The following is an 11,551-nucleotide window of genomic DNA, read 5'->3' as shown; positions in this document are numbered from 1 at the left end:
CAAATTAAAACGAATTCCAATTATTTGTAATTAAAGCTCATTTGTGTACTGCTGTCCTCAATTGACAATCCTGTTATGCCACCAGCAACTTTAAGTAAATCCTAATATTACTGGTTGAACCTTCTTTTTTCTTCATGCTAGAAGTTCAACAAGATGTTTGAAACATTTTTCAAATGTCTAAACGGCCTTTAACATCTTAGTAAATAAACCTACTTGCCAGATCTTTCTGTAAGTAAACCTCGCTCACTTGAGCTATACCTATAAATTAGCACATCACAACCAGTTTTTCCGTTTGTTTTGCTATTTTGTTGGATGTTAATATTTAAAATAACATCTACCTTCCCAGAAAACAAACCTCAAGGCATACATGGATCTGGTGACATAACGAGGCGTCATAGTCATTGTTTTTTTTCCTGAAAATTAGCTGATTTTTGCTAACTGGCTAGCAAAACATCACACAGTAACTGGCTAAAATAATTCAGAACAACTGGTCACAAATAAGCCAATTCCAACAGAATAACAATCTTTTTGCTTTAAAATGATAAACTCAAGGCATGCTGTGGAAAATCAACGGTTTGATGTTCGTACCTCTTGTGATGTCATCCCCTCCCACACACACACAAAGCAGAAAAAGTTTTTCTATTGGCTGCACTTTCCGTGAAATCAAGCAGAAATTTATACTTTACATTTAAAACCCTGTTTTATTCTTACTTGTCCATTTGTTAAGGGAGAAAAAAGAACATGGAATAGTTTTCTTTAAAAATTCATTTCACATTTTCTCAGCGAGACAATAAGGCGCTCGTTTTATAAATTAAGTCACAATTTATTAATTCTCTGAGGTTTTATTCCCAAATTAATGTCGCTCTCTTTGGTTATTTTGTTGTTACGGGTGAGATCTTTTGTCTGCAAAACCACCAAAACAAATCTTTTCCTTTGATTTGATCGCACCAAATGTTGTCAAGACAACATTTCGCAAAAAAACCCGAAACTACCGAAACTACTTTCATTTTCGAAACGTCACTGGAGGAGGACCAGCGGAGGCTTTTTGTTGGGACGCTCCACCGCGAAATCTTTAGAAGTGCTTCCGGCCGTCCCCGCTCCGGACACTTCCAACATATTTTCAAGGAAAAGTGTTTCGCTTCGTGCACCCGAGTTGCGTCTTAAGCTGTGGAACAGCCGCAAAAGCGTGGGTAGTGTTTTGCATTTAGCCGCAAAGACGCTCGGCTCGCAGGGCCCGCACGCTGACCAGTGATGGACCCGCTGGACTTCCTGGAGCACGACGAGCTGCTCAGCTTTTTCCACTGTCGCAAAACAGAAATGTCCTGCATGGAAAACCCGCAGACCTTCCTGAACCAGCTCAGGGACCACAACCTGATACCGGAAGACAAATACAAGGTAACGTTTTCAAGCGGATGGGAGTACACGCCCACAGCTCCAAAGGTCGCGCGCGGGAAATAAACACGGACTCAGCTGGTTTCGTGGGCTGTTTTATCCAAATAAGTTGGGTCACAGCTGATCGAGTAAACAATCTGAGTACCACCAGCCCACCTACTCTTCGGTCTCTAGCCTCTAATTAGAAGTTTGTATGTAAATAGTTGCTTCGTTTAGTGTATGTACTGCTTATTTTTTATTGTGCAACTGAAGTAATGTTTGTTGGTAGTTTTACGGGCTAGTAGTTCCCTCCCCGGGGTAAACTGGGGAAGGACATCCGGCGTAACCCATGGCAACCCAAACCCAAAGGGAAGTGACAAGATACTTACAAATTAGTAAAAAGGAATGAATAAAAGACCTATATTTATATATTTAAAATCTGCTTACTGTCACATACAGACAATACCCGTGTGTAACTTTTAAAATGTCACTTGTATTACAAAGTATCTTTCAATTGAATTAATTCATCTTGTAGTTTCATCAGAGAAACAGCTGTCTAATAACTTAGTCCTTAAAATGCTAAACATATCCATGTTTATATGAACCTGAACTGACAAATAACGTCTCTAATTTTTGGCCATTTCGAGTACTGACTTCTCTTAATGTCTCTTGCTGTGTGTTTAGACGACGATCCGGATGAGAAGTAAAGATAAAATGAGAAAAGCTGTTTATGAACTCTTAGACTGGCTTGAGAAAGAGAACTCGGAGCACATCCCGCTGTTCTTCAGATGTGTCTTCAAAGACGTCATCATGAACCAGTATCCCACCCTGAAGCTGCTGCACAATAGTCTCCTGGACGGTAAGATGTATTCAGCTGTACTGTTTCATTGGACCGTGACAAACTAAAAGAATGTAAAACAATGTCTAAAAATGTTTTAAATAGCACGTCGTTATCATGTTGGGTCTTCCTTTTATTAATTCAGCTCCTGTGTTGGAAGAAAAAAAATCATTCCATAAGTTATTTGTAAATTTTCTGCTTTAAGGCTCTTACCACTTTGACCCAAAACTACCTGAAAGGAGGGAAACCGAAGAGAGCGACGAAAGGGGAAGCGCGAAGGTTTCCGAAGGAGAGGAGAAGGAAACGAAGACCGCCAAAAAGAAGAGGAAGCTCACAAGCGGGAGCAGCGAAGGCGACAATGAGCAGCCGGGCTCGTCAGCAAAACAGACTCCAGGTCAGAAGAAAAAGGCCATGAAAATACATTTCTGTAAGTCACCTCTCTGGCAGTTCACTTTTGTTCGTATGCGTGCAGCGGCACCAGGATTTGCCGCTTAATCTCTGTACGTTCCCTGTTTTATTGTGTGTTTTGAGTAGATTTTAGGCATGAGGCGCCAAGCTAAGTGCAACTCTTCATGGCATAATTTTGGAGGTGTAGATCAGCATATTGATATGGATCAGAAATCCATTTCAGAAACGGAGGAGGGAAGGACTCAAGGAGGGTAGAGCTCGATTCGGGAAAGAACAGCGTGAATTGCAAAGGAACAAAGTTGATTTCCGTACTCTTATTTTCTTTTTCCACATTATAAAGACTTTCAAAATACTGAAATCAAATTCCAGACTTTTCCCAGATTGCAAAGTAGTTTTTAATAAGCCGCAAAGTGTCAGCGGTGCAAATAAACAGGTATCTTTTTGTGGCAGCCATGTTTAAAGTGAACTCTTGTGTACTATGTGATTATTCCCACTAACGGTAATTCAGTTTTTTTTTAGTGGAAATCAAACGCACCATTACAGCTGCTGCTTGTCCACCTGACTGCAGCGTGCTTTCACCCCTCTGTAAATGATCTAATGCTTTTGTAAAACCATATTTCTATGGCTATGGCTCCTCTGATTTTACATGTCGAATGTGTTTTATAGTCCGTGAAAGTTCCAGTTTGAAGATTAAAAATCCCAGTCCATTGTCTTTTTTTCCTCAGCGTCTCCAAGGAAGGGGGAGGCGGGCGAGATCTGGACCTGGCCCCTCTATAAGACCCAGCTGCCTGTGACCTGTGGCGAGATGGAGGGGATGCTCATACGGGACAAGCTGGCTAACGGTCAGCCTGTGTTCATTAGCCTGTTAGATTCCCAGGAGTCATTTATGTGAAAGAATCGAGTCGTTTTGTTTTCAGGTGAAAAGTGCATCCAGGTGGACAAACAGCGGTTCACTCCGTCTGAATTTGAGAAGTTCGCAGGGAAAGGAAGCGCCAAGAACTGGAAATTGAGCATCCGATGCAAGGACACCCCTTTGGGAAAACTTATCAAGGTTTGCCGAAACGCCGTTTTGGAACTGTGCAATTATTTGTGGTCCGTCATATCGGTTCACTCACACGCAGTCGTTCCTTTGAAAGGACGGGCACCTGAAGGCAGGGTTCTACAAAAGAAGAGTCAGACAGGTAAAAACAAAAACAACAACAACAAAGAAAGAAATCCGCATTATTTTTGACATCCACGTCTTTAATTGCCAGGCCAGAAAAGCCCTGTTTGTTGCCAGTCATTCAAACACAGGTAACGCTATTTCAGAACCCACCAAGATTCATAATTACCAAATTCTGCTTTTTTTTAACTGAAAACCTTCATTTTCTTTACTGTCAGATGAAGAAGACAGTGAGGATGAAGAGGAAGCACAGCCTTTAACAGAGGAAGCCTCAGGTGCCGGTTTCTACACAACACTAACAGACAACAGCGCTGACATAATAGCAGCGGCGGTGCTGACGTAATAAATATCATTTGCACAACTTTCGTCTCACAAAGGAGAAGAAACGGAGGAACAAGGCGAGCCGACACAAGTGGGCCCGGATCATTACAGGAGCATGTTCAGAGTGACGTGTGGAGCTTTAACTGGGACTTTATACAAATGTCGGTTCGCATCAGGTGACCACGACTCAGCCGAAGAACAATAAGTGTTAAACTAAAACAATTCTGCTGTCAGACGCCGTGCGCTGACGTATGAAACGTGTCTGTTATCTTTTATCCCCCCCTACTAGGGAAATGTGGGAAAAGTATTCGCACCGAGGTGAGCTGGATGAGTCCGGAGGAGTTTGTGAACACAGCACTAAACCAGAGAGACGCCTCCTGGAGGAAGGACATCCTGTACAAAGGGGAACCCCTCAGCGTTCTCCTGGAGGTAGACATGACTCGCCGTCAGAAACCCAACATGTTGATGTAGATTCGATTATTATAGCTGAAATCTAAAATGAACTTTGGTTCTTGGTATTTTCCATTAGTGCTTATTTCATGGTGTGAAGAGTTTTTCACAGTAGATCAAGTTGGGATCATTTCAGCTGTTGGAAAAATGGATCCCTGATTAAGGAGATCAGAAATATTGTATTTCGGGTTGTGAATTGAAACTCTAATCTGCAGCGCTCATCACGCTATTCCTCGCGCCGCTATGAGCCATCCAGATTGTAGTGCATTTGATTCCTGCACACAAGAAGCAGTTAAACATTTTCAAACCTGCTGTGAGGACGTCTAAATCGCGGACCAGTGAGCGTCAGGAGTGTTTCCGGGTCTGCTGCAGTCTGGATTAGCGCCCCGACTCTGTGACGTCCTAGATTAACTTTTATTAGGACACAACAGTGACAAACCCAACCAAACTCAGACAGCTTCCTAGAGAAAGAGGCTGGATAGAGGTGGGGACAAAGAAAGATACACAAAGACTCAAAACACGTTTAGCTAAAAGGTGAGAAGAGCTGATTTACTCCATTGTGAGAGAATAAAATCAGCTCTCTGCCAGTGATCTGTCTGAATAAAAGAGTAAATCCTATCGTTGCATTAATGAACCTGGCCAACAATCTGAACCAGTTCTGCTGCCGTTGAGAAAGGCAATGGGTCAGACCTGTTCCCTTCCCACACCTCCACCTATCAGCCACTGATCAACACCTGGACCACCCACCGAGCACCATACCACCCAACTCTCTTATACCACTTAAACGTCTCTCTAGCAAAGAACAGGATGTAAACAGACCGTTTAAAGGCCTGAACCCCCACCAGGCCGCAGACCCGGACTCTGTTTCAGCTGATAGTCTGTCTCCAGTGGGGGGGTTAAAAGTTTTCACAATTTTAACCCCCCCACTGTTGACCAGTCATGTTCCGGTTTGCTTCAAGACCTCAGCCAATGTCCCAGTCCCTAAAAAGACAACAGTCAAAGATTACAGGGGAGTCGCACTGATTGTGGTCATGAAGTCTTTTAAACACCTTGTCTTGACTCATCTCAAAGCCAAATAGATGGCAGCTTGTAAGGTTGAGGTAGTTTGTCTCTGATGTCAAAGCATCAACACGGCATACTCCAATGTTGTGGCCTTTCTGCGCACCCTCAGACTCTACCATACTTCATCCAGAGTGTAGGATGACGCATATTGATGAAAATTACTGACTGAAATTGAAATGAAGATGAGGAAAATTGCATCATCTTGTTCGCCGAGAGACGACCTCCTCCACGCGCAGAGCTGTTTTGTACGATGCGTTGTGTGCTTGGTCAGAAGTTTGTGCTCAGACAGCAGCGTTGATATTTTGCATCAACTAGTCTCCTTTCACTATGCCGGTCAGTGTTGGCAGATGACATAAATACTTTTGAGGAGCGTTTATCAGACATGGGGAGAAATTGTGTCAATTTTCACAATTCTTCACAAAATACCTGCAGAGATTGTCAAATTGCTAAATATTCCCGGTTGGAAATTGCGAAGTTATTGTCCACAGAGGAGGAGACTCTGTCTATTACTGTTTTGTTATCTGTCTACAGCTCTGGAAAAAAAGAGACCAAATGATCAGTTTCTCTATCTTTTATAGGTACATGTTTGAGTAAAATGAACTTTGTTCTTTTATCCTGTGAACTACTGACAACATGTCTCTGAAATTCCCAGCAAAAATTTTGTATTTATTGGCAGAAAATGAGAAATGGTCAAAATAATTAAAACAATGCAGTGCTTTCAGACCTCACATAATGCAAATAAAACAGGTTCATAATTCTTTAGAAACAACAATACTAAACTTTTAATTCAGGAAGAGCTCAGAAATCAATATTTGGTGGAAGAACCAGGAGGTTTTCAATGGGAGTCAGTGGAGTGGGCTCTTCATTTTTTTCCAGAACTGTATATATATATATATATATATATATATATATATATATATATCGACAATCACAATATCCTGTAATTCTTTTATTTTTTTCTTACTTCCTTTACACAAATATGCTTTTTTTTTTTTGCTTTTAAAATCCTCAAAATATTGATGCTTCTGGTTAGAGGTTTTAACTGTGTGTTGTGAAGCTGGGAACTAGGCAGAATCAAGTTAGGTTTGCCACAGTTTGAGTGATGTTGTTTCATGAAACTGTTCTAAGATGAGTCTGAAAATATGCGGCTTCTAAATCAGGAGCCCTAAATTGTAAAAACAAAAGACTGAGAATTTGTCTACTTTTCTCTTTCAGGCAGAGGTCTTGACGATGCATTCGTTGCTATGCAAATGCAAACGGTGCAAACCGGAACCTGAAGACCTGGTAAATGTGTTGCTCGTTTAGTTTTGCATTTAACAAGCTGTAAAATCACGAAATTGAATTCAATTATGAAATTAATGGACTGACTTTGCAGGACGATGACAAAAATGACGACAAGTGTTGCATCTGTAAAAGTGAGGGAGAGGAGGACTTGGTGGTGTGTGATAAATGTCCGAGATCATTTCACCAGAACTGCCATCTGCCTCATATAGACGACACGATACTGGGGTAAGAACTAACGCCTTCTCAGTTTGTCTGACAGTCGTGGCATTTGGAAACAAGACTTACTTTGTCTGGTCTGTTGGGTTTATTGGGAGTTTTTCTGCAGGCCATATTCAGTTTTGAGAAGTATATTTGGTTGTAATATTTTCCACATCTGGATAACTAAGGGGAAGGAGGGGGAAGCATTTGTGGTTCCATATTTAGTTTTTATTCCCTCATAGAAAAGATAGAAATATATTTCTGAAACAAACTGTGTTTTACATTGATTTACAGTTAGAGGATGATCCTTATCTTATCTTAGGTTTACTACATCACAATTTGAGTTTTTGTCCCAGTTATTAGTTACATTGGCTTTTTGCTTTTCAAAACTGACGCCAGCTGCAGTTCAATTCAATTCTTTATTGCTATAATAAACTTAACAACAATATTTTGCTCAGAGTTTGTGAAAACCGTTTTCATTGCACTTTTCTGAAATACACTAATTTTGATGCCACCGAAAAATTACATCATCCTCATGCAAAAAACTTTTCTAACAAGCTTTTTGTGACGATGACAATAAAGATTTGTCTGTCTGTCTGTCTGTCTATCTTTTTCAAAATGGGCGTGTTTCCATTGAGCACATTTATTTTCAGAATTTCAATTTGCTTAATTTTATGATCAATAGAAATGTAGCTACTGCCAGTATGGGTAGAACGTTATATAAATACTTCTAATATTTTGCCGCCATGATGCAATAGAAATTCCTAATCTCCTGCTGCAACGTGCAGACGCTCTGTCTGCGCTGTTGATGATTCACTCTCCTCCAAATGATTTGAACACAACTTGATGTTTTCCGCAATCAATTTAATTTCCTTATGATTACACCCAAAGAACACATGTTTTAAAATATATGTAATCAGATTGTTATGCTACCTAAAGTGAGATAGCTACATTGTGCATAACTGTAAACGCATTCTTTATAAATCTATAACAGTAAAAGGAACTAAACAACTATATACCTGAAGAATTATTGCAGAATTTTGAGTCAGTAACTACCTTTAGTTTTGTCGTGTTACCACTCAAGCCTGTCCAACATATCAACATTTACACTGCTGTTGTTTAGAGTTTGAAGGAAGATGATTGATCCAGTGGAGACCAGACTCTGTCCCCTCAGAGTTAGTTTTGTTACATATATATATATATATGTATTTTTTTCAGGGATAACAGCCAGTGGCTTTGCACATTCTGCGTCTTTAAACTCACTGAGGAGTGCCGCTACCCCGACGAGCAGAGAACCGAAGCCGTCATGTCCCGTCAAATATCTCAACACATGCTGGTGAGCATCTTTTCCTCTGCTCCAGTCCGATAGTCTGTTCATATAATAACCTGTCGCTCAGACGTCCTGCTGCAACTCATCTCTCCTGTCTCCCCTGGACAGGAATGCCAGTATCTCCTCCTCTATCTGTGCAGCGCTGACGAGGAGCAGATATTTGCCACCGACCCGAGGGAGTATGTAAGTGACTTCTCGCGTCTTTCTGTGTCCGCAAAATAAAACTTAAACGATTCAAAGTGCAGGAATTATGTCTGCTCCTGCTGAAATCACAGTATTGATTATCATATCGCTACATTGATTCTGTCGTCTTAAAATGAATGCAAACACAATTTGTGCTCGACACCCACAGCTGAAAAATTACTGCAGCGTTATTAAGACTCCGATGTGGCTGGAAAAGATCGCAGGCAAACTTCAGAGGAGCAAATACCAGACTGTTGGCGAGTTTGTGTCTGACGTCCAGCTCATTTTCACCAACTCTGCCACATACAACAGGGTGAGCAAACGTTGGAAGCATCTAGCGCTTTTGTACAGAAAACCGCTCAATATCAGGGTAATGTTCTCTGACTTTTTCGAAACATATTGAATGCGTTAAAAAGGGATTTCTGCAGAGGGGAAATCTTGCATTGTACCACACAATGTTTCCACATTTTATTCCATTTGAAGTTTTAGATTATATTCACATTTATAGTAAGTACAGGTTTTGACTATTTTTTTTACTGCTAACTTATACTGTAAGTGTAAGTACAGTTTTAAGTTAGCAAAGCTCAACATATTTAATAAGCCATCAATGTTAATGTGCATCATTTGTATAATAATCAGTCTCATAAACTCATCAAAAATCCATCAAAAAAAATTCTGAAGGAATTTTTTTTTTTTTTTTTTACCTTTATTAATCTAATCAATAAATATTTTTTATATGAATACAGGGTTTCCCCCAGAAAACTTGCTAAGCCCGGTGGTTGGGCGCTAGAGCAGTCATTCATCCAGCCGGCCGCCATGTTTTTGAGTTAAAAAATGTTCAAAGTTGACAGGAAATTTGAAAATATTACTTGATAGTCACGCATTTTTGGAAGATTGGAAGACAAAGACCTAAACACCAACTATAAAATCTTTAAAAGAAAGGCAATAATTAATAATAAAAAGAAACTAAGATAAATTAACATTGTTTAGCCTGGTGGCCCGCCAGGCTTATAATAAATTGATTGAAACCTTGGAATAATATGAAGGTTTATTTTCCAATAATTTGGGTAAAAAGGAGGACAAGAAAATAGAAAAAAATAGACTAGTTTTATCCTGCTGCTAGAAAAGGCTGAAAGAGATTGAACATTTAAAACAGTTTAAGTCTAATACTCCCACAGCAGTTTAATGAAAAGTGTTTCACTGCCTAAAATTTAGGGTTTCGTCTCAGGCGTTTCATGTTACAATATAAACAAAAAGCATTTGTTTCAACTGAATCTGACAAGTTGATCAGGGTTGAATATGTTCAATTGAGAAAATGTAGTTTCACTGCAAAAAAGCAAATTTCACTTCAAAATACATTGAATTCAAATTTAAATTCTCAGATGCTCAAAATCCTATAATGTTTTGGTTGTTTTAGAAAATACAGAATGTATATTTTTCTTCTTCATCAGTCATATTGTGTATTGCTCCTTCAAAGACCGCCCTCTTCTTATTGGAGAACTAACAAGCTCTTGAATCTCTTTCACAGAACAATCCAGAATACCTGGACATGGGCGAACACCTGAAGCAGTTATTTGACAGAGAATTCAAGAAGGCCTTCAACATCCAGGATTAGACGACAGACTCACGGACCACCACTTACAGACACTGGCTATACATAAATAACATTTAAATGTTGTGCGGATAATACCGTATTTTCCGCACTATAAGGCGGAAAACCTTCAATTTTCTCAAAAGCCGAGAGTGCGCCTTATAATCCGGTGCTCCTTATATATGGACCAATATTGAGCCACAACAGGTCTCGCAACTACGGTAAGCAGCTGCCGACTTCATTTTCCCCCGTAGAAGAAGAAGCGCACGGTGCACGCTGGGTTTTGTGTAAAGACCCCAAAATGGCTCCTATTAAGAGACACGCTTACGACGCAGAGTTTAAGCTCAAGGCGATCAGTAGAACACGGGAACAGAGCAGCAGCGAGAGAATTTAACACGAACGAATCAATGGTGCGAAAGTGGAGGAAGCAACAAGATGACCTGCGCCAAGTAAAGAAGACTAAACAGAGTTTCCGAGGGAACAAAGCGAGATGGCTACAGTTGGAGGACAAACTCAAACAGTGGGTTGTTGAACAGAGAGCAGCAAGTAGAAGTGTCAGTAGAATCACTATTCGAATGAAGGCAACAGCGCTAGCATGAAAACTTAACATCAATGAAATTAGAGGCGGTCCTTCTTGGTGCATTCGGTTTATGAAAAGACGTAATCTCTCCATCCGCACACAAATAAATACCACGTCACTTACTTTACCTCAGGGAAAATAATCAAACATGTTTATTCATTTTGGGAATGAACAGAGTTTTCAGAACGCTGGTTTGTAATCTATTAATAAAGTTTGACTGACCTATCTGACTATTTTGTTGACATTCCCTTTAGCGCAGTTCCATCTAATGGATGCATAACGTAACCCCAGCCTCTACTGTAGTGTCTATTCTATGCGCCTTATAATGCAGTGCGCCTTATATATGAAAATAGTTTTAAAATAGGCCATTCATTGAAGGTGCGCCTTATAATGCGGAAAATACGGTAATTTGATTACTCTTTATCTAACCAGGATCCACCTTGTTTTTTTAAATATTCTGTTGAACTAATGAAAGAAAATGTTAAAAAATGTTTGCCAGTACTGAACGTATGGCACACTCTTTGAAAAACATGCTTCGATATGAACTGATGTACAGCAGATTCTCTATGATGTTCTGTGGTTATCTTCATCCTGAGAGTCTTAGAGTAAACTCAGAAAAGTCTCGTCCTGCAGGGTCGGGCCGAAGTTTTGAAATCGGTTCTCGTTGTTGAAGTTATGTGACGAAAATGGTGTCACTTCTGTTCTCAGCCTCATGTCGTCCGCCCCTTCTTGTCACATGCTCCCTTGCCATGTGAAACCATTGTGTGGATTGG

General features: G+C 40.2%; 1 protein-coding gene across 2 annotated transcripts; it reads left to right on the top strand.

The window, feature by feature from the left end:
• Positions 1-1,002: 1,002 nt before the first annotated feature.
• LOC102233414 (nuclear body protein SP140-like protein) lies at positions 1,003-10,339 on the top strand. Of its 2 annotated transcripts, none has more exons than XM_023348513.1 (16): positions 1,003-1,395; positions 2,056-2,230; positions 2,415-2,603; positions 3,343-3,459; positions 3,535-3,668; positions 3,754-3,798; positions 3,871-3,910; positions 3,998-4,054; positions 4,157-4,276; positions 4,390-4,529; positions 6,828-6,896; positions 6,988-7,121; positions 8,313-8,430; positions 8,533-8,607; positions 8,777-8,920; positions 10,136-10,339. In XM_023348513.1, exons 1-16 carry the CDS (start codon positions 1,252-1,254, stop codon positions 10,220-10,222), a joined length of 1,788 nt encoding a protein of 595 aa, XP_023204281.1. In that variant the 5' UTR covers positions 1,003-1,251; the 3' UTR covers positions 10,223-10,339. The 2 variants fall into 2 exon arrangements, with proteins under 2 accessions (XP_023204281.1, XP_023204280.1); XM_023348512.1 differs by having other exon boundaries at positions 2,415-2,636.
• Positions 10,340-11,551: the final 1,212 nt, after the last annotated feature.

The sequence above is a fragment of the Xiphophorus maculatus genome, chromosome 16, assembly GCF_002775205.1.
Source record: "Xiphophorus maculatus strain JP 163 A chromosome 16, X_maculatus-5.0-male, whole genome shotgun sequence".
NCBI lineage: Eukaryota > Metazoa > Chordata > Actinopteri > Cyprinodontiformes > Poeciliidae > Xiphophorus > Xiphophorus maculatus.
This window is presented reverse-complemented; position numbering and strand designations above follow the sequence as displayed.

What these genes read in the sequence shown, in the direction of transcription:
- LOC102233414 (XM_023348512.1), top strand. Translation starts at nt 1,252, where the DNA reads ATGGACCCGCTGGACTTCCTGGAGCACGACGAGCTGCTCAGCTTTTTC. An exon ending in GGCCATGAAAATACATTTCT is followed by an intron (nt 2,637 to 3,342) that starts GTAAGTCACCTC and finishes TTTTTTCCTCAG; the next exon opens with CGTCTCCAAGGAAGGGGGAG. An exon ending in ATAGACGACACGATACTGGG is followed by an intron (nt 7,122 to 8,312) that starts GTAAGAACTAAC and finishes TATTTTTTTCAG; the next exon opens with GGATAACAGCCAGTGGCTTT.